The sequence below is a fragment of the Paroedura picta genome, chromosome 12 (assembly GCF_049243985.1).
Source record: "Paroedura picta isolate Pp20150507F chromosome 12, Ppicta_v3.0, whole genome shotgun sequence".
Lineage (NCBI taxonomy): Eukaryota > Metazoa > Chordata > Lepidosauria > Squamata > Gekkonidae > Paroedura > Paroedura picta.
In genome coordinates this window covers 52,041,792-52,064,173 of record NC_135380.1, presented here as the reverse complement: position 1 = coordinate 52,064,173, position 22,382 = coordinate 52,041,792, and the positions used below count along the sequence as shown (strand labels likewise).

At 61.8% G+C, this 22,382-nt stretch overlaps 1 protein-coding gene across 1 annotated transcript; it reads left to right on the top strand.

Annotated features, from left to right (window-relative positions):
• Positions 1-3,842: 3,842 nt before the first annotated feature.
• Positions 3,843-21,679, top strand: BARHL1 (BarH like homeobox 1). Its single transcript, XM_077306145.1, has 4 exons — positions 3,843-4,042; positions 4,413-5,053; positions 10,607-10,829; positions 17,570-21,679. The coding sequence occupies exons 2-4, from the start codon at positions 4,600-4,602 to the stop codon at positions 18,099-18,101; spliced, it is 1,209 nt and encodes a 402-aa protein (XP_077162260.1). The 5' UTR covers positions 3,843-4,042; positions 4,413-4,599; the 3' UTR covers positions 18,102-21,679.
• The last annotated feature ends 703 nt before the right edge of the window (positions 21,680-22,382 follow it).

Sequence of the window (22,382 nt, the reverse complement as noted above, 5' to 3'; positions counted from 1 at the left end):
AATCCCAAAGCACAACACAGCCCCGTTTGCAAGTTCCCTTTATTTTCAGCCGAAAATCGTGCCCGTGCGGGGGGGGATATTTTTTCACTCGGAAGAGTGTGGTAACGATGACGCGCCAGCTCACATGCCAGCTAGATGGGTCTCTATGTTAGGAAGAATCAAGGCATATTCGTTGCAACGTGCGTTTTTCTTTTTTTTTTTTTAAACTGTGCTTAAAAGGAAAGGGGCTTTTCCGGAGCATGATAACAACCACCCATTGGCTGTTCGTTTGATTGACGGCCAGGGGCGGGACCAAGCACAGAAAAAATCACTTCCTTTCTAGCGATTCCTGCGAGACCGGAAACCTGTGGGAAAAGAATGAAACGCTACTGGATTCCACTAAAAAAGCAGGTATGCGTAATGCCAAGACAGCACTTTTAAAAATAGCGTTTCCGCTTTGTGGAACCAATCGGCAACATTGGTCCTTGTGCGGAAACACCCTCTTTCTTCACGTATCCAGTTGACCGGCTTGTTTGAAATGTTGTGCTGGAGGGAACTGTGGTGAATACCTCCCCAAAGACCAGGAAGTGAGTTCAAATCAAGCCTGAACTCTCTCTAGGGGCCAGGATGACTAAACGGAGACTCTGCTGGTCACATTGAAAGAAGACAAGGCTCACAGGAGAAGAGTCACTAGGAAAAGCTGAAGGCAGGAGGAGAGCTGTTTTTTATACCCGCTTCTCTCTACCCAAAGGATTGAAAAGTGGCTTCCAATCACCTCCCCTTCCTCTCCCCACAACAGACACCCTGTGAGGAAGTTGGGTCTGAGAGAGCCTGGAGAGAACTGTGACTGGCCCAAGGTCACCCATCTGGCTGCCTGTGGAGGCAGAGGGGAGAAGGACTGGCTTCTCCACATGAGAGGCTGCCATTCTTAACCACCACATCCACCGGGAAGTCCCACCGGGCGCTGCGCTGGCTCATGGCCCTCGTTTTGCAAGAGCAGGACACGGCTGGGGGCCAGAAGAACGTCTGGGGAGACACGGGCTCCTGGGGTGGCCATAAACACAGGGGCTGCTCCCAGAGACCGCCCACAAGGCTGCAGCCCCTCCCCCAAACCCTCCTTGGCTATGTCCTTTAAACAAATTGAAAAGAAACTTTTGCTGGATCTGAGAGACCCCAAAGCAGGAGAGACTGTGAGGTCCTGTCGGTGGGTCAAAGAAGGGGGGGGATGTCCCTGAACAAAAGTGGCCCGGAATGGGGTGCAGGCCAGTCCCCCCGCCCCCAAGAGTGTCCCAGGCAGACGAGGCGTCACTGCGGAGAAAGCCCCGAGGAAAGACGCGCAGACACCCCTTCCAAAGCGGCCTAAGCGCCTCGCTGAGCTCCAGTCTTGGGGGGGCGGGTGGGGGGGGTGGACACACACGAGCCCCGTGGCTGAGGAGGACCTGCCACTCTCCCGGGAAGGAGGCCGCCGCGGAGGGCCGGGTGGGGAAGGCAGGCCGGGAGGGGAGGGGAGGGAGCTGCCCCGCCGCGTTTCCCTCTCGATTTAAGACCGGGGGTGGGGAGGGGGCTGCACAAAAGTGGGCCGGGAGCAGGCTCCTCGCGCTCCCCCGCCCGTGACTCCGACAGCTTGCAACCGGCCCGGCTTCCTCCTCCAGGGAGGCCCCGCTCCCGCCGCGCCAGTGTCGGGTTGGCCGCTCCGCTGCCCGCCTGCAATCTGCTAGGTCACAGCGAAGCCTCCTCCGAGAGGGGGAGAAGAAAGAAAGAAAGAAAGAAAGAAAGAAAGAAAGAAAGAAAGAAAGAAAGAAAGAAAGAAAGAAAGAAAGCCGTCTCACTAAACCCCGACGGGGAGGGTCGCAGAGCGGCAGTCCGGAGCACCCTTAGGCCACGACCTGGCTGCGAAAGGAGCTCCCGCCCACTCCCCGGGAGCCTCCCTCCCTCCCTCCCTCCCTCCCGCCGCGCTCCCCTTCCGAGCCGGGCGCTGGCCAGTCGGCGCCGGGGGTTTGGGGGCTGCCGGGCGGGCCTTTGGCTTTGCGTTTTTCGGAGGGGTCGCGGCGGCCGAGGCTGTTCAGAAGAGGATCCCCTCCGCGCTGGTGTCTTCCGTGATCTTCTCAAGTTCTCGGAAATCGGATCCTTCCCCGCCTTTTGCAAACGAGCCCCCAGCATTTAAATCCACTTCCTCTCGCTTCTTTTTGGGGAGGCTGCGCCCTCCCTTTCCCTTCAGGCGGAGTCGCGGGGAATGTCTGGGGGGGAGGGGGAGGTTTAGGGCAGAGAGAAAGGGAAAGCAGGTGAAAAGCGCCGGCCTTTGGTGCGGCGAGATTACGCGCGCGTGTTATTTGTCCCTTCGCCTCTTCCCTCTGGCCTATTCGAGGTAGGAATTCTAGTCAATCCACCGGCGACTAAGGAGGATCTCGGTGCTTTGCGTGTCCCCGACCCCGAAAGGGAGGTGACCTGAAATGGCACATTAAGAAAGACAAAAGGAAGCGAAAGCGCCGCCAAACGGAGCAGGAACAGCCGCCCGGTCCCTCGACGGCCTCATCGCTTCAGCTCTTCCCCTGGACGCCCGGCCTCTGGGCTGCAGGCCCCGCCGCTCCCCTCCGATGACTTCGCAAGCTCCCCCCACCCGCCCCCCAGAAGTGCCTCCCCCCAAAAGGCTAAGGCGGTGGGGGGGGGGGGAGAGAGAGAAACCCCACAGCTCCCCACTGTCTGAGCCAGGCCTCCCCCGCAATAAAATTGTGTCGGGATGCAGGGCATACACGCGTTCTTTGCCCTTCGGTGGCTGCTATTGGCTCTCGCGAGCGGGAGGATGCGCTCTTTTCGAATTTCCGCTCCTAGGTCATTCGTTTCCTGGACGGGAGGCTTTTATTTATTCGTTCATTCATTCATTCATTTTATGTATGTAGTTGTGAGTGTCCTGCATAGTGCGGGGGTTGGACTAGATGACCCTGGTGGTCCCTTCCGATTCGATGATTCTATGATTCATTTATTCATTTATATTTCGGTGTCTAGGCCACCCCTCCCCACAACCTGGAAATCCGTTAATATTCTTCCCTCATCTCACCTCGCCTTACCTACACGTTTCCACCCCTGTCCCCGGCATGGTGCAAGCCTTCCTTCCTTCCTGTGCGCAATCTGGCTTTCCACAAAGGCCGCCGAAATATCTGTTGACTTCTCTTTTAATAGTCAGTAGCCTGATCCCACACCGCGTTTCAAAATCAGGCCAGAAAAGTTTCAACCGAGACAAGTCAACTCCCCCCCCCCCGCCGCCAAAAAAAATAAAATAATAAAAGATGGACATTCTTTAAAATAAAGGAACAAGGTTGACCAGTTAGCTGTCTACGACCCGGAAGCCTCCTGTTGGAGTCGTATACCGATTGCCAACCCCCTCCCCCGCAAAAAAAATCCTTTCTGCGTGGGGCCTCTAGATTGTTTTTAAAAGGCCCTCTGCGATTATTTCCTTTGGAGGCAAACAAAATCTCCTCTCTGCGCCATGAAGGGAGCGGATTGCGGGCAGGAGAAGAGAGTTTGGAGAGGCAACTGCAAAAGCGCAGCCCCCGATCGAGAGGCTCCCCCCCGCCCCGCCCCGCCCCGCGCCTGGCTAATCACCCCATTTAGAACTTCATCAGTGGCGTAATGAAAGGAAACGGGGTGGAAACGGCCCGTTAACACTTGGATCTGGGCTGTAATTAATTCAGTGTCTCTTTTAATCAAACCGAGGCGAGATCAAGTTTCCCGAGTCAGTGTGTGGCGTGTGTGACATCACCCTCAAAGCTCTCCGGCCAATCAGGAGGGGCTTGTGGGGCACGTGGGCTTGGGATCTTGGGGAGGGGAGATAGAGGAGGAGGACGAGGAAGAAGAAATCCCAAACTCAGGCGACGCAAGTTGAGGGCTGCTTAAAAAAAAAACCAAAAAGAGCGCAGCGCGGAAGGCCGGGAAGGGCCGCCGCCGCCGCCGCGCAGGGAGCTCTCCTTGGTGCTGAAGTCTGCGGCGGGATCCGCGACCGGCCTCGAAAGGCGACCATGGGCGGTGCGTTCGCGATCCCGGAGCGCTCCGGGAGCCTCTTTCGCAGGTGCTGAAATTTCCTTCGTTTCCTCTCCGCACTAGCACTTTTCGACGGGGGGTGTGTGGGGGGGTCCGTCATCCGAGCCTTGACTGGGATCGCATGCTCTGTCCAAGGTCCTGAGCGCCACTTGCGCCCCCTTCCCTGCCCTTCTCCTGGATCCCGCGTCCCCCAAATTGTCGCTTTTTTGGAGCTTGCAAGGGTTTGCCATAGGCCTCGGGGCAGAGGGTAAATTAATTCGGGAGCGGGTCTGAAAGCAAAGTTTGACTTGTTCCACTCGCCGCACCCGGCTCCGTCCTGCCTTCCCTTCCCTTCCCTTCCTCTCCCCGCTCCCGCCCACCCCGCTGGCTCCCTCTCTGCCTTCCTCTCTCCCCCGCAGCCGGCTTGGGTGCTGATCGCCGAGGGAGGAAGGCTGCGCGGCTGGATCTCCATGCGGACTACCCGCCCAGGACTTGCTCGCCGACTCCCTCGCCCCGGATCCGCGGGCTCGCGCGTTCCTTGCGCCCCACAGCCGGCCCTGCCTCGCGCCTGATCCGGACTGCCGGCCAATGCCTTCTTGAACAGACATGGAAGCTTCCAACGGATTTGGGATCGATTCGCTCCTTTCGCATCGACCGGGGAGCCCGGCCGTGCCCAAAGGGGACCCGCTGATGGGGGAATGCCGGTCCCCCTTGGAACTAAGCCCCCGCTCGGAGATCAGCAGCGGCTGCCCGTCTCCCCCCTCGCCCGGGCGGGACTGCCTGGAGGCGCAGCGGCAAGGCGGGGCGGCGGCGCTGGAGTCGCACCTGCAAGGCGGACAGATCTCAGCCCCGTCCCAGTCCAGGACGGTGACCTCCTCCTTTTTGATCAGGGACATTTTGGCCGACTGTAAACCTTTGGCGGCCTGCGCCCCTTACTCCAGCAACAACGGACAGAGCGCGCAGGAGACGCCGGTTCGAATCCCCGCCAAGGCCGGGGAGGATTTCCGAGACAAGGTCGACAAAAGCAGCAGCAATTCGTCTTCCGACTCGGAATACAAAGGTAAGACGGGAGTCTCTGGCTCTGCGGCCGGCGCGCCTCCGCCTCCTTTCTCGCTCCGAAGCGAGCACAGAGCAGGAACGGGCCCTGCGAGCCGGCTCTTCAGAGGTAGAAGGCCTCCGAAAACGGAGGTTCGCTTTGAAAGGGAGAGAAAACCGGATTAACCACAAACAAACAGCCACCTGCGTCGGGGGCTTCTCCGGATCCATTTCTTTAAAACGAGGCGGTTTAACCGGGCCTCGCCCAGTTCTGCCAGTGAACGAGGTGAAATCAGGTGGTTCTCAAAGGCCCCGGAAACTGTCACGAAAACTCTGCTTCAGCATAATCCAGGCTGCCCTGCAGATATTAGGGGGAAAGGTCTCACGAGGGTTGCGCCTGGCCAGCTTTGCAAGAGAGGCAGACTCGTGCTTCACCCTTTCGCTGGCCTTTCACGACCCCTTCCCTCTCTCGAAAGGCGAATCCGGCGGCTCCCCGGACGGTCCTCGTAGGCGCGGCGTCTCACTTAAGGCTGGCGAGCCGGCACCTTCCCCGCTCCCCCCTCCCCCCCCCGCACACACACACACGCGGGCGCTCGCGGGGGCGGCCATGGGGGTCAACGAGAGGACCGGAATGGCCGCGTTGTCTTGCGGGAGCGGGTCGGCCGTCCGGCGGCCCAACGGGGAGGGCAGGCCGGCAGGCTTCGGCCCGCGACGCGGATGCGGACGGGAAATATCTGATTTCTGATCATCCCCAATCAGGACTGAACGATCCGCGTTCGGCCCCTGGAGTCTCTGCCCGTCTCGCCTTCAAAACCCCCGCAGGGAAACCCGCCACGAGGACCTCAGGCAGCTGGGGGAGGGGGGAGGGGGGAGGGGGAGGGGGGAGTCCGGGGCCAGAAATTCGGCCCTAGTGCGTTGGCCAGGTTTGGAAGGAAAGAGAGTTTTGCAAAGCCTTCAATACAAAACAGCGCGTGTGGAGGGGAATGGCTTTGATAGCATCATTATCATTATTATTGTTGTTGTTGTTACTGAGAAACAGACCGATTTTTGCCCGGAAACCCACTTCTTCCGGGCTCCTCTAATCCGAGCTGGCCGGAGTCCCTTTGGGCGCCCGTGAGCGGCCCTCTTGCCACCTTGGGCCGCCCGGCAGAAGGCCCTGCTCGGCGCAGGGGGACGCGGCCGCCGAAGCACGTGGGCCTGGCGCCGCCGGAGGGCTCGCCCTGCCTCCTGACGCGGCCCAGAGCCGGGGCGGCCTTCCTCCCGGGGAGGGCTGCTGGGGCCCTTTCCCACCTGCGCCGCCGTTCCCCGCTCCGAGGCCGAGTCCTGCGCGGAAGGCCCCGTGGCCGACGCCGCCTCCCGTCCCGCCGGAGCCCCGGCCGCCTTTCCTCCCCGCCGCCTTCCCTGGCTGGCGCCGGCGCCTCTTGCCCGCCCTTGGGCGCACCCTTCCTGCCGGCGCGACGGGCCCTGGAAGGCCCCGTGGCCCCCTCCGATGCCCTGCCGTCTTCCTGAGGGGAGAGAGGGGGATGGAGCGCGGAAAGCGACACCCTGGGGTGCGGCGCCAGGACGCTCCTCGTCCGGCGCCCGAGAAATGGACGGGATGGGAGGGCTCCAGGGGCCTCGATCCGGGTCCGCCGCTCCCCGAGCCGCTCGGCTCAGCCCGCCGCAAAACAAGACCGCGGACCTACTGGGGCGCTGATCGGGCCACGAAGCCCCTGGAGACCCCCCCCGACCCCCCTCCCACACCCACCCCGGCGCGAAGGAACAGGGGCGCTGGCAGGGCGCTCCCTTGTCCCGTTTCATGGGAGCACAGCCGCCGCTCGGCCCCGAGGAGCTTCCGGGGCTTTGGTCCTCCAAGTCTCTCGCTCGCTCGCTCGCTCGCTCGTTCGCTCGCTCCTCCCTTCCCTTCCTTCCCTTCCCTTCCCTTCCCTTCCCTTCCCTTCCCTTCCCTTCCCTTCCCTTCCCTTCCCTTCCCTTTCTGCAGTCCTCTGTTCTGCTCGTGGCCGGCCCTGAAATGCGCCTTAAAAGTTAGATGGGGGGGGGGGTTTGCCGCCTTCCCGCCTGGCCCCGTCCCCAGCTGCGTTTCTGCCGCCCCCGGCCTCCCTCCGGCTTCTCTCTTGCGCGGCCCATCTTCTCCCTAGTCAGCCTCCCCGCCCCCCCCCCCCGGCTCCGATCTCTTCCAGAGGAACTTTGCCCCCTCCTCAAACGGCAGCCGGCAGGGCTTTCTCGCTGCTTCCTCCGCCACACCCGCGCCCCGCTTCCCTTCTTCTCCCGGGCAGGATGGGGCTCCCCCTGAAAGCTCTGGCGGAACGGCTTCCTGGGCCCCGGGAAGACTCGGCTCGGTGCCTGCGGGGTGTCTTCTGCCGAGCCCCTCCGCAGAGGCCACAGGCCACTCGTTCCAGGCGCCCCCCCCCACACACACACACACACACTGCGCTCTCTAGAGCGGTCGGCGGTGCTCGCGGATCGCTGGCTGGAGGGAGTCCCGCTTAAGCGCTGCCGGGCGGCGGGTTCTGGGCGGCGGCTCCCCCTCCCCCTCCCCCTCCCTGGTGGCTCAATTAAGTGGATTATGGTCCCCCCACAGAGAGGAATCAGCGCGGCCCGGCCGGGCTTTGTCGCTCCGGCGCGCCTCCGCAATGCCCTTCCCCAGAAACCTCTGTCGAGGCCGGTCTCCAAAGCGGCGCGGCCACGGGGCCTCCAAGGCGGCAGCTTAATCTCTTTAGGAGCACAGATGGGGGGAGGGAGGCAGGGAGGGAGGGAGGGGGGCAGCTGCCCCGGCCCTGAGGGGAACCTGCAGCCCAGCCCCAGCGCAGCGGATGCCCTCTGGCTTTCCTGCCGCCCATTTACACGGCAAAGAGCGGAACGGGCTTGACACCGGGTCTCAAGCCTGAATCGCTGTGAATTGGCTCCGGCTCTCGGAACAGACGTTTGCGCCTCCCCATCCTCAGCCCTACCAGGGATCCCGGGGCGCCTTCGGGTCTCTGGGGGCGGTGGAGGGGGGGTCACTGGGAAAGAAATGTTAAAAACCGTTTTAAAAACGGGCCTAGGGGGGAAATAAGGCCAGCGTTTCCAAACCCAGCCAGGCCATAAAAGGCTTATGCGAGCAATATTTTTTCATGGACTTTGGACCCTGGGGGGGGGGCGCCACATCGTCTTTTGGCCACAGAGCGACCGGCCGGCTCCGAGGGCGCAGTCCTGGGTCCTAATCTGGCCGGCTGCCCTCGGAGGCCTCGAACGAAGATCAAAGAGGGGGGAGCTTTTGGCAGCCCGAGGGCGAGGAAAGCGCCCCCCCCACACACACGCGCGCGCACCTCAAGACCTTCTTGACAAGTGAATATACCCCCCCCCCCCCAAAAAAAAGGATCCCGTGTCCGGACTCTCTCCTGAGCGAATCTCGCTTCGTCCGCGGAAGACGGAAAGGAAGGCGGTCCGGGGCGCGTGTCCGCAGGGCTGCCATTGCGGGACGCCCAACTGCGATGCGCGGCGCAGCCCCTCCTTGCCGCGGACTTTGCGCGGCCTCCCGGGGAGGGGCCCGAGGGCATTGGGGAGACAAAGGCCGGCCACGGGGGGGGGGGAGAGAGAGAGAGAGAGAGAGGCTTGCCTACGCGGCTCGAGGGGGGGGGCAGGAAGGGCAGCCTGGCTCGGACGCCCCAAGGCAGCGGTCTGGAGTGAAACCGATTCAGATTCAGAGGACCTTTATTGGCAAAAAATTTGCAAAGCTTAAAACGAAAATTTCAAACAGTTCCAGATGCAAAATCCATCAAAAAAAGATTTTAATTTAGAATTGCCAGCAAAAACTTTGCTACTTTTATAATACTTGCTCAGTCCCTCACATTTAGTATCATATAAATATAATAAATAAAATAAAATATTTAATCCAGTGTTTAACCCAGCTGAATTTCAATTTCGTCAGATAATTAGCTAACGGCAACGATATACATGCAACTTAGGACACACCAGGAGTATGTGGCACAACGTGTCAGGGACGCTACACCCGTGTAAACAGCCTCTCTCCGGAGGAGGGATAGTCAAAAATCTACCTTGGGTCACATTTGAGGGAAAGATGTTTAAACCAGTTTATCCGAATTCGTGGGGAGCCGCAGGCGCGGGAGTGTGTCTGGGGGGGGGGGATGGGTCTGAAGACTGGCCTTTCATTCGTCTCCTCGGAGGTTCCGTTTCTAACGAAGTCCAAGAATAAAAGAATATTCTTCGCCTTGTTGCCCGGCAGCCAGGCTCTTACTCAGAAGTAAGCCCCACGGGACTCAATGGGAAAAGCTTCCCAAATTAAAGTCCCTCGCCTCGTGCCCCACCCGCCTTTCCTAGACGTGGGACTGTTTTCCCCTCTACTAAATCCCTCCCCCCCCCAAAAAAAACAACCCTAATGTTATGTGAAATAAAGAAATGCACATCTCCCCGTCTGGGTTTCATTTAATTAATTGAGAGAGAGAGCGAGCGAGAGAGAGAGAATCAACTGAACTAGGGAAGCTCAAGGGCCGCCGCCGTTTTCCCTCCGACCACCAACCCTTTGCTGACGAAAGGCTGATCGGATTGACGTGAACGACGCGCCGGCCCGATCCGGGCAACGGGCTGCTCCGGAAAGACCCCTCCACCCCCACCCCCACCCCCACCCCCACCCCGCAAGGCCAGGCGACCCTCGCCCGGGAGACAATCAGGCGTCCTGTCTGTCCCGGCGAAAGTCAGCGCGCCTCTTCTTCAGGGCAACGACGCCGTCCCGGGGGGGGGGGAGGGGGGGAGGGGGCTCGCCCTCTGACAGAGCCAGAGGTCGCTGGTCAAGACCTTCAGGCCGGCTCTCCAGCCCCCCCTTTCCTGCGGCCGCCCTGCAAGCGACAAGAGCCCCTTCCCTCGACCGCCCCCCCTGCAGAGGAATTTGGTCGTTTGGGGGGGGGGGCTCCAAGACTTTTCCTGCCCCTTCTTTTCCAAAGGCCCCGGGGCCGCCGCATCGTCCCACTTTTGCGGTTGTGATCCGGGCGGTTGTGATCCGAGGAAGCCGGGCCTCCAGCGCTAGGGGCCACGATCCAAACTCGCCCCTGGGCCAGAAGCATAGAAGCACCCGGGTTCGCTGTCGTTTCAAGCTCTGCAAGATTTCCTCGCGAGTCTCCCACTAGGCCAGCCTAAGCATTCTTCTCGGAGGTAAACCCTCCGCCTCCGCCGCCGCCGGGAGCATTCCTTCCTCGTGCGGGGCCTTAAGATCGGCCGGGGGTCTTTCTAGAGGAGCCGACGGGGGCCAGTCTGGGGGGTTCCAGTGGCACTTCCTCGGGTGTCAGCCGGCGTGGGGGGGCTCTGCTCGGGGGCTGGGCCCCTGGAGCTCGGCTGCCGCCCTCCCTCCTTCTCCCTCCCGTGACGTTACCGGGGTTGGAAGGGCCCGAATGTTTCCGCGTTGTCCGCCTGGGCAGCCTGAGCGGGCGGAAGGCGGCCTGCCAACCCTCGGAAGGCCCCAACCCGCCGCGCACCTCTCCCGCGGAGCTCGGCGGCGTGTCCGGCGGCTTGCCCAGGGATCGGGCCCGCGCTTCTTGCGCCCCGGCTGACGGCCGCTCTCCTCTCCTTCTCTCCCGGTGCGCAGTGAAAGAAGAGGGGGACCGCGAGATCTCCAGCTCCCGGGAGAGCCCGCCGGTGCGGCTGAAGAAGCCCCGCAAGGCGCGCACGGCCTTCACCGACCACCAGCTGGCCCAGCTGGAGCGCAGCTTCGAGCGGCAGAAGTACCTGAGTGTGCAGGACAGGATGGAGCTGGCCGCCTCCCTCAACCTCACCGACACCCAGGTGAAAACCTGGTACCAGAACCGCAGGTAAGGCAGGGGCAGGAGCAGGGAGGCGGGAGGGCGGAGGGCGGACCCCGACGGGCCTCAGCTTCCCCGCGTTCCTGTCTGGCGGCAGCCAAAGCGGAGGAAGAGCCGGCCGCCTTCCTGGGCCCGGGAGCGCTCTGGGCCAGCAGCGGGACTGCTCGCGCCGCTGCCGGCTCAAGTCCTTTCAGGGCCCTTCCCAGCCGGGAAGCACCTCGAAGCGCATCGCCAGCCCCGAGGGAGGGAAGGCCTCGGAGGGAGCTCGCGTGTCTCGGGCCTGGCGCCCCCAGAGCTGGCCCTTAGGGTGGGGGTGGGGGGGGCATTGGGGGCAGAGAAGCAGCGGTGGGGGGGTGCGCTGGGCGACGACACTTTTAGAAAGATGAGTCCCACAGCCGGGCCTGGAGCCGGATGGGAAGCGCGGCCCCTTAGCCTGGGGGGGGGGGGGTGATGGATTTTCGCCCTGACCCGGGAAGGCAAAAGTGGTCCTTTCAGACGTTACGCGGCGCAAACGCAGCTTTGCACTCTAGGAGCACCGTCCCCCGGGCCCAGCGGCCAGCCCCTCTGCCTGAGGGGGGGGGGGTCCCGCATGAGACACGTGTTTGCTACACTTGAACGGCTTGAACTATCGTGAGCTGGCCCGAGCCTGCGGGCGGCACATTAAAACGAACAATTCGAGACATCGCCTGAAATGAAGGGCAACTCCTTGGTTTGGGCCTGCCAAGAACCCCCCCCCCCGCCCCGCCCCGCCCCGCCCCCCCGCCCCCCCCGCTGGGGTTCCGCGTCTCTTAGTCCTCCTGTGGGCCGGACGAGGGGTGGCTGGGAAAGGGGGAGGCCGGAAGAGGAATCCTCCCCCCCCTCCCCGCTCCGATCCTGTGAACAGCCGAAGTCCCTCCTCACGCACTCCTGACCAAACCCGCTTGTGGGACAGCACTCGGGGCCCTGATCCTGCAAACACGTATAGGCGCGCACTCCTTTTTCTTTTCTTAAAGTTTCCGGCTTTTCATTTCTTTGCTGGCTCGGGCCCCGCTCTCTCTCCCTCTCCCTCTCTCCCTCTCCCTCTCTCTCCCTCTCTCTCTCCCTCTCTGTCTCTCTCTCTCTCTCTTACACCACACGCGCGTGCATTTAAGGCTATGATAATGGCTGACCCACAACTGAACGTGCGGGACGGACTTATTAACCTTCAGACGAATTTTCCAGACACGCTTTCCAAAATCGGCAGGTTGTGCACTCCGGACTACGTGACGCCTATTTCCTTATTTGTGGTTTAACGGCTCGGCCTCTCCCCTCCCCCGTGATGGGCGCGGGGCGGGTCACAACAGTTGCCTCCCTTTAAACGCCCTCGAAGCCCCAGAAGCTCCGTGCGAGGCGCCCACAGGGGGGGCTGGCGAAGGCAGGGATCACGACGAGCGTGACCTGTCCCCCGGGTCCTGCACCGGAGAGTCTGTGGGGGGGGGGATGGAGGGGCACTGAGAAGGAGGAGCCCCGGGCACTTCTAGGCCTGCCGGCCTCATCCACAAGGCCTTGAAAAACGTGGGGCGGTCAAGCTTGCCCGGGATCTCTTCTAGGCTCGGGAATGGGTTCTTCCTCGCTTTCCCTTCCCTTCCTTCCCTTCCCTTCCCTTCCGTGCGACAGCAGGACAGGCGCCCTCCTCGCAGCAGTTGCGCGAGGCCAACCGCTGGGTCCGCATCCCGGGGAGCAGCGCCCCAATGGCCCCCCTGCGCCCCCCTGGCGCGTGTGAAATGCGATCCGCAGCCGCCAGGAGCCGAGACAACGCCGGTCAGCCGACTCTAGGCGGGGACGAGGACGGGGAGGGGGGCCTCCGCTGCATCCAGGCCCGAAAAGAAATGTCCCGCTCACGGGCCTGCCGATGCCGACTCCACGGCCCTCATCCCAGCTCCTCAACAGCCTCGTGTTGTTGAGTTCAGACAGGCTGAAATTCAATGGCAACTCGGCTCAGCCACCCCTCACCCCCAGTGACGCAGGTTCCGAGGATGGGCTTCCCAGGCTGCAGGATTTGCACCTGGAGCCTTCAAAGTGGCGCTGCAGATTCTGGAGCCTGTCAAGCGGAGGACACGATGCGGCGGGAACTGGGACGGATTCTGCAGGCTTCATGCTGCCCTGGCCCCCTCCCCGCTGCCAGATACACACAGGCGCGCGCACACAATCTCCAGAGAGCAAACCGCCTGAGAACAATCCGTGCAGGCAAGTTTTAGCAGCGTTCACTTTTTCTGGGATCCCATTTGACACAACCCTCACTTCATCAGGTTCAGATAGGTTGACCTCGTTTCTCATTCCCGCTCTCCTGTCAGCCAGGGCTTCCACCTCTTTTCCGACCCACTTGGCCCGTCTCAGTTAGCTGTTTGTTGAGGGGGAAAGTGAGGCGCCTTCTTGTCAGGAGACCTGCGCCGGCAGTTCGGAAGGGGAGCCACTCAGAAGGCGGAAAGACAATAAAATTAATAAGCTGTTTAAAAAAACAGAGCTCCCCCCCCCCGCCCAGAACGGCCGCCAGAACTGCAGCAGATGGAAAGCTTTCCCTGGGAAGGAATTCCAGGCCAAGAAAAAAATGGATTTCTGCCTGGGAAATAATAATAATAATAATAATAAATAACAACAACAACAACAACAACAATAATGGAGAAGAAGAATCGAATCTAAGACAGCGTTTATGTGGTGCTTTCAAAGTCCAAATTCTTCAGCCTCTATCTGGTGACAGTCCTTACAACAGTCCTGCAGGGTTGGGTGGCATTATTAACCGCACAGGTGCCAGACTCTCCACTTGGCTGGATGAGAGGAGGCTGGAAGGGGATGCCTTCTGCAGCACGCCATTTGCAGCTCCTAAACTACAAAGGTTTTGGTCGGTCGGGTAAAGGAGGGCTAAGTCGCCACAAAAGCGCGTGGTTAAACCTTCAGGGTTTCCAGTGTTCCTGTCTTCTCGGGAGCATGTAAAAATGGGCCAAGATTGCCTCTGAACATGTGCAAAGTAATTTTTTCCCTCATCCCTATCTAGCTTACACGGAGTTGGTCAGCATATTATTCTGAGAACAAGATTTTTGCTTGTTCCAGCAGGGTCCAATAAGAGCGCCCCAACCTATGTGGACCGGCGCCTCCAGTCAAGTCCCGCGGCCCCCTTAAGCCGGACAGACTGTTCTTCGAGGGGGCGCCTGCACAGGCAAGCTGTCTCCAGGGTGCCCCGGGCTCAGACTTTGCTCTGCCGCTTCAGACCCACCCGGCCGCCCACCTGGACCGACATGGGCAGAAGGTCTGGCGACGGGGAGGGGGGGGGGCTGGCGGCTTCTGCTTCCCTGTCTCTCGGAGAAGCTCCTGGCCAGAAGGAAACCTTGTTGGCCTTCCAGGACTCCGCCTTGATTGCTGCTATTTTTAGTCCGCCTTTCTTACGGGGACTTTCTTACGAGGGCAGCCAGGACAGCCCACCAAAATGGGAACCCCCAGTTGCCTTAGCAGCCCGGCGCATTCACACGACACGTTAAGGGCTGTAGAAACCACACGAATCGGATTCAGCTGGGCAGCCCCGAAGCAGCAGAGCGCAGCCGGAGTCCGGGGGTACCGTGAAGACCAGCCCCCGACCCCTCCGGGCAGGCGCCTTCGTGTGCCATGACCCACTGGCCTCTCCCGCCCGCCTGGCATCCGCGGGAACCCGCCAACAGCGCCTCTTTGCTCGGATCTTTCAGGTCCTCTTGCAGGAAATTTACCGTTCAGAGTTGTTTGTTTTTTTTTGGGGGGGGAGGCTGGGTCTCCAGCTCCGTACACAACAGCGCCGAAACACACGGGCCCATGAATAATGCATGCCAATGACTGCTTGGGCATCAATAATTAAGCGCCGTTACAGTAATTACACAATTATTATTACGATGAATAATTTACTCGGGAAAAAAGGTCTTCAAGCGCTTCCGCGACGCGCGGCGCTGGGAAGGAGGGAAGCCGGCTGCTTTGGGCCCCGCGATCCGGAGACCCGGTTCCGAAGGCGCTTCGTGTGGCGGCCGCGCCTGGGGATCCGCGCAACACAACGGGGGAGCGGCGCGCATTTGGCCAGCACTTGGAGCGCGTCCACCTCTCTCGCTCGCTCGCTCGCTCCGGCCCCCCATAAGGACCCCCCCCCCCGTCTCACCCCAATTGCCTTCGGGAGGTTCGCTCAGGAACCGCCCCGTCCAAAAGGCACAAACAACACGCGCGCGGCAGCTCTGGAGTCTCCCTAGCTCTTCGCCACGACGGCTTAAAGCAGAAGGGATCGCAGCCAGACCGGAGTTCCCGCGGTTTCCCCCAGGCGGATCTACGTTCGCGGATCTAGGCGGGCTGACTGCGCCTCTCGGACGCCGCCTGGTCCTGGTTCCCTCGAGCGGCTTAGGGGTCGCGATCCTGCGGGACTGATCCATCGGGGTTGATCACCTGGCCCACAGCCGCGACTAGCAGGCGCCGTCTGGACCCTGCGCAGAGGTCCGGGGGATTCGGCCGTTCCCAGCGCAGGACCAGGGGGCGGGGGCGGGGGCGGGGGCTTGTTATTTTGTCCCAGCTATAAGAAACCCCGGAGGACTGGGGCACCCTCTTCAGGCCAGCAGCTCGGCTACAAATTTGGTGCCTCAACTCCCCACCCCCACCCCCACCCCCACCCTTGAATTCCCCACTGCCTTTCATGGCTGGAGCCGAATGCAGGAACCCTCTAGATAGATGGACGGCGGGAGCTGGGCCGCCAGCCACATCCAGGGTCCTGATGGATCGGGTCGCCTTGGCGAGGCCCTGAGTTGAGGGGGTGAAAGAAGCCCCAAACCCCGGAAAGGACTCCCGTATTGTGATCCCAGCGGGCGGCATCCGCAGGTGCACTGCCTCTAAAGATGGAAGCTCCATTGGAGACCTCCTGGCGAACAGAGATCCAGGCGGGTCGCTGCGCTGGCCTGAGGCAGCAGAACGAGGTTGGAGCCCAACGCGGGAAGATTGTATTCGGAATAAAAGCTGTCCGACGCCGCCTCAGGCATCTAAAGGCGAGAACACGCCCGTGGGAGGGGGAGGGGTGGGAAAAGGGGTGGGGGAGGGGGCGGGGGTCTCTCGCCAGTCAGTCCTTGCGTCGGCGTCCAGACTTCTTTCCCCCAAGCCCCCCCCCCCCTGTTCCCGGGGAAAGCTGCTCAAGCGGAGACCGAGGGCGCCCTTCCCGCTTCCCGCTTCCCGCCTGGGCTCGAGGGCGCGGACGCTTTCCCGGCCCCTGCCCCCGGGGAGCTCCGCCCGCAGCAGTCCGAGGGGGATCGTGGCCCCCGTCCACGGCAGGCGCCCGGCGCAGCCCCGGTCCCGCCTCCCCCGAGGCAGCCTGGCCGCCGCTCCGGCGCGCCCTCCGCTCCCCCGACAGCTCAGCCGCACGGCCCAGGTCGCCCGTCTAGCGGGACGAGGGAAGCCAGCGGAGGCAGCACCCGCGGAGCCCGGCCGGCCGGCCCTTCCCGGGGGGCTCGCGGCACTCCTCTGGGGGCGGCCCACGCCCACGGGCACCGCGCGGGGGCCAGCAGGCGAAACCCCGGGCAGGGCGGGGCGGGGCAAGGGGGCAGGGGATGCTTCCCTTGCCGCGGCCTCCTCCCAGACCCGTTCTTGGGGGGCCAAGAGGCCGGTGAAAGGCCGAAGCATCGGGGGGGAGGCCTGGCGCTCCTCTTCTCGGGGCCCCGGGAAAGGCCGTCGAGCCCGAGCTGCCCACGGCCCATCGCAGGCGCGAGAGGGACGGCCAAAGGCGAGGCCGCCGGATGGCCCGGAGAGCCCCAGGAGAGCGGCGCCGCCCGTGGCCAGCCTTTGGGCGAGAGGGCCGCCAACTGGATGGGGGGGGGGGGGGGTCGCGGCAGGGAGGCGGGCCAGGGCAGGCCGGACACCCTCGGCTCTCCTGGCTCCAGGGCCCCCGCCGCCCACACGGGATCGAGCCCTTTCAGCGGGCTTGGGCGGCTGGGTTGTCCGGGGCCGAACGCGGAGATCGACTTCTAAAGGGCGCGGCGAGCGCATTTTCTCTCTGGCGGGCAGACGAGGCCCAGGATGCCACCAGTAGGCCGCGCACAGCCCCCGGCGCAGGGCCATGTCCGGGGAGGGATCCCTTGGGCGGAGGAGGCGGAGGAGGGGGGGCGCGTTTCTTCTCCCCCCCCTCCCCCGCCTCCGCCTCGGCTCCTCGGGGGAAGTCCCGCTGCGATCCCTGCAGGCCGCCGCCAAAGAGCAGCCGGGGGGAGGCGGGACGGGGCTGGCCTGGGCGCCACGTCCTTCGTCCGCCCTCCGCCGCCTTTCGCGGCCGCCTGCGCTGGATCCGCTGCGAGCCCTCCGGCCACAGCCGCCGGCCGAGAGGAGGCCCCGCCAGGCCCGCCCGGTCCCCCCCTCCCCCCCTCCGAAGCACTCAGGCCACGAGCAGCCCCGGGGGCGGCCGCCGCACTCCAGCTGCTGGTCAAACCGGGTGGGCTTTCGCTCCCCCGCACCTTCCCTCTCGCCCCCCCTCCCCCCTCCCTCCCTCCCTCCTTCTTGCCCTCCTTCGTGGCGGGGGGGGGGGGGGCGCGTGGGCGGCCTTTCTCAGCCGGGCTTCTTCCCTCCCGGGCGGGAGGCCATTCGGGCGCTACCGGGGGGGGGGTGGGGGGGGTGGCCAGAGGCAGGACCGTGCCTGGCCCCCCTGGCAGCCGCCCCGGAGGGAGGGCCTCGGGGGGGGGGAGGGTCTCTGTCCTTCCTTCTCCCGGCGGGTCTCCCGGGCGCGGCCCCGACGGACGCCTGTGCTCTTGTCTCCGCAGGACCAAGTGGAAGCGGCAGACGGCGGTGGGCCTGGAGCTGCTGGCCGAGGCGGGCAACTACTCGGCGCTGCAGCGGATGTTCCCGTCGCCCTACTTCTACCCGCAGGGCCTCGTGCCCAACCTCGACCCCGGCGCCGCGCTCTACCTCTACCGCGGGCCCGCCGCGCCCCCGCCCGCCCTCCCGCGGCCCCTCGTCCCGCGCCTCCTCCTGCACGGCCTGCCCCCCGGGCCCCCCCCCGCCGCCAGCGAGCCCCCCCTCGCCGGCGTCCTGCCCCGCGCCGCCCAGCCCCCGGTGAGGCCGGCAGGGAGGAGGGAGGGAGGGAGGGAGGGCAGGCACGCCGGGGACGCCCCCCCACCCCCCCACGGGGCACCCATGGGCCCCTCGGCTCAGCTGAGGGGGGGCAGCTTCGGGGAGGGGAGGCCCCTGGGGTGGGGGGGAAACGGCATGGAGTCCACCCTTTCAAAGCACTCGGCCCTCCAGGGGAACCCCTCCTGCCTCGGGAGGCTTGGGACATTGCCAGGTCTCACCTGAAGGTTGGCAACTCACCCCACCACCTGCTTTAATTTCTCATTCCCCCCCCCACCTGCTTCCCTCCCCCCCCCCAAAAAAGAGAGGAAAGTTGGGCCGCCCCTCTCTTCCGCTGCGGAGAGCAGTGCCCTTCCCAGCCCCTGGTGCAAAAGTGGCAGAGTATTTGGGGTCTGACGGAGCAGGACAGCCTTTGAGTGGGGGGGGGGGGCTTTGGCATGCCTGCCCCCTTCCTCAGACACAGGGACATGGGAGTCCCCGTCCCCCCCCCCCACAGAGGCCGAGGGGGGAGCCCTCATTCTGCGCAGGGCCAAGGAAGATGCAGGCATGGCCCAGGGGAGCCAGCATGGGCCCACCGCCCCCCTTGCACCCCCACAAAGGGCATTATTAAGGGCTGGTGACCAACTCCTCCAGAGGATCCCTGGCCTGCAAGAGGTCGCACTGGCCTGAACCAGAGCCGGGCCTCTTCAGCGCTGGGCCCGCCTGGCAGAACCCCCTGCCCAGGGCGGCCAGAGCCCTGCAGGACCTGTGGCCATTCCCCGCCACCCCCAACCTCACAGGCTTCTCCTCCTGCCCCTCCTGCCCCTCCCGGGGGTTGATAGCATTCCCCCACCCACCCCACATCAGGAATTTTATGGGCAACATGGGAGTTCAGTTTATATTATAAATTTTAATTTAAGGCAGATTTCATATTGCATTTTACAATGATGTGATTTAATTAGGTTGTGATCTGCCCTGAGGCTGCTAAGAAGGGGCAGAATAAAAGTTCAAATATTTAATAATTGTGGTTAAGAACGGCAGCCTCTAATCGGAAGAACTAGGTTTGATTGCCCATTCCTCCCCCACAGGCAGCCAGCTGGGTGACTTTGAGCTACTCAGTTCTCTCAGAGCTCTCTCAGTCCCACCTACCTCACAGGGTGTCTGTTGTGGGAAAAGGAACGGTAGCTGATTGTAAGTTGCTTTGAGATGCTTGAGGCCTGCTGGGTGGTCTTAGGCCAGGCACAGTTCTCTCAGAGCTCTTTCAGCTCCACTTACTTCACAGGTATCTGCTGTGGCAAGATTGTGAAGTGATTGTAAGTTTCTTTGAGACAAATGAGGCCCACCAAGTGACCTCAGGCCAGTCACAATTCTCTCAGAGCTCTCTCAGTCCCACCTACCTCACCGGGTTGTGAGGAGAAGAGTAGACAATCGTAAGAAGAGTAGCTTTTAATACCCTGCTTTTCTCTACCCGAAGGAGGCTCAAAGCAGCTTCCATTCGCCTTCCCTTCCTCTCCCCACAACAGACACCCTGTGTGATGTGTGAGGCTGAGAGAGCTCAAAGAGAACTGGTCCGTGAGAAGAACTGCAACAGAACTGTGACTGGCCCAAGGTCACCCAAATTACTGCCTGTGGGGGAGGAGTGGGGAAATAAACCAGGCTCTCCAGATGAGAAGCTGCCGTTCTTAGCCACAACCCCCAGCTGGTGTTCCAGACTGGCAGAGGCCAAGAGGTGAAACTGAGAGAGCTCTGAGAGAAACTGCTCTATGAGGACAGCTCTAACAGGACGGAGACTAGCTCAAGGCTGCCCAGCAGGCTGCACGTGGGGGAGGAGTGGCCAATCCAACCCAGCTTGTCAGATGAGAAGCTGCCGATCTGAACTGCTGCTCTGAGCTGGCTCTCAAGGGCCCCCCCCCCCCCATGCTTTGGAGATTCCTTTGGGGAGTGAGAAGTGGGCTGCAGCCTCCCGCTCTTCTCCCTTGCTGTGCCCTGGGAACTTCCTCTCCCATGGTGTCCGGGGATGTGTCCGGGTGCCTGAAAAGTGCCCCGGGACTCAAACTGCCTTGCATTGCGACCTGCCTGGATCCAACAACCCAGCGAGGGAGACTAGCGTGGGAGGGAATGAGTGGCCCAGACTCCCCTGGGGGAGATTTGAACCTGGGTCTCCCAGGCCCTGACCGGACACACAATTACCGCTGAACCAGCCAGCCCTCCCCCTCCAGACACCCATGCGCAAGGCGGTTCAGGTGGACCAGTGGGGACGAGGCCGGGACGTGGGTCTGTGGGATTGGGTGCATGAGGTGCCTGAAGCCCCAGCAGACACGGTGAGTCTAGCAGGGGCCTTTCGAGGCAGGGGGGAAGCAGAGGTGGCTGGCCATGGCTCGGCCCTGCTGAGTTTCTGAGATGGGATGGGCTCGGGCTACTCCAAGCCCCCCTCCTAACAGCCCCATCTCCCACCCCCTGGGAGAAATCCCCTGGTGTGCTGCAAGGGGCTTGCTGGGCTCTGTGCTAAATCATGGCAGGACAACCTCCTCCTCCCCAGTCTCTGCTGGGCCGGTGGTCTCATCCTTTCCCATCTCTGCAGCAAGGGCACAGCGGGATTATCCGTCTTCAGGGGAGACTGCCCACTGCATCTCTGCATGAGTTACCGCTCTGGACCAATCTACTTCAAATCAGCAATGTCTAATCTGAGCTGTTCCACATTTTAGAAGTCCAGTCCCCCCCCCAAGACCTCCTTGGTCGATGGGTGGGGTCTATGTTCCAGACCCCCACGCATCAACCAAGGAGGGCTTTTGATTGTGTCTTGGCAGCACCCTGCTTCTCCTTGGCATCTCTGAAATGGGGGCAGAGTTCTCCATGGAGTCTTGCTAGAGCTTGCCTTGTGTGTGGGGCTGACCAGGGCAGGGAGTCAGCGCTGAAGGGTCCAATCAAGGAAGAGTTCTGCCAGAGCCAAAACTGCTCCTAACAACCTAGGGAGAAGGAGCGAAAGAGCCCTTTGCGTCTATGTTGGCCGGGGAGCCCTTTGCCTGCGCCTTCCCTTGGGAGAAAGCTGGGTGTGGGAGGAGAGACAAGGCACTGTGAAATCTGCCAGGGCCTGCATTTGGCTCCAGGATGTTAAAAGAAGGCCAGGAAAACCACCTTAGGCTTGAGCCTCATCCCATGTATTTTCACCACTCCTCTCTGAGGCAGGCCCCATGCAGTCCATTCTCCAGATGGAAAAACTGAGGCACGGCACGGTTTCCCCTGCGCCGTCCGGCCAAGCGCCTAAGGACACGGAGACTCAGGCCTGGCTCTGGCTCTCCCAACACCCACATCTTCTGGCCACACCAAACAGGAAGCTGGAGGATGCCCATAAGAAGAGGCAGTCTTTTTTGGATTTTGCATTTTTAAAAAAAGGGTTGTGGTCACGATCCACCTTCTGGGTGGCCACACAGAAGGACAGATGATGCCCCTTCCTGCCCCCGGAGGTGAGCAAAGACAGCCCCTCCACCCCACCCCCCCCGGTTCTACCCCATCGAGTGTGAGAGGAATCCTTTTATGCTAAACCAAGAATTTTCAAAAGTATGTAACTTAAACAAAAAAAGAGATTTTCCCCCTGTTGTTGTAAATACTATGTGCAGAAATGTATATGAATTATTTATTTGTGAACCCTGAGGGCGTATTTGTGTAAGTGAGTGTTGTAAGTCTGTATATCTGTGGAATTCTCTTTTCCAGACTTTGTAATGAAAAAAGAAGAAAAGGAGAATTCCGCCTTAGAAGAGATCAGAAAAATTCTCTCTCTCTGTCTCTCTTTTTAAAATGTGAAAATAAACTTCTTTACAAACAGATCCCGTCATTTGCAGGCCTGTTCCCCCCCCCCCCCCCCGCTAACTCAAAGATCAAAACGCCCCAGAAAGCCATGAGGAGGAGGCCGGGCCGGAAGAAGCTAACGTGGAGGCTGTTCCCGCAAGGAGTTTATTTAAATTCCACTCCGCTTTCCTGATCAGCACGAATCCCAAAGGGCCGGCAGGAAAAGTAAAAGGAACAAAGTCAACAATTAAGACGGCCCCTCCGTCACCCTTCCGCGCTCCTTTGGGGGCTCTTTCTGCAACCGGAGGAGGAAGCAGCTCTCCTAATGAGAGTTGCCAACCTGCAGGTGGGGCCTGGAGATCTCCTGGAATTCCACCTGGTCTCCAGATAAGAGAGTTGACCTCCCCTGCAGACAATGGCTTCCCTGGAGCTCACGACCTCTCCTCCCCAAACCTCACCATCTCTAGGCCCCACCCCCAAATCTCCAGGAATTTCCCCAGAGGTGGCAACTCTACATTATACTGCACAGCATGGTCTCCCTTGACCTGCAGGCCTCATCTAGAATAGTGCTGAGAAGACCAGTGTGGTGTCCTGGTTTTAAGAGCGGCGGCCTCTAATCTGGGTTGGATTCCCCACTCCTCCTCCACATGCAGCCAGCTGGGTGACCTTGGGGCATTCACAGTTCTCCCAGAGCTCTCTTGGCTACATCTCCCTCATGGGGTGCGTGTTGTAGGGAGAGGA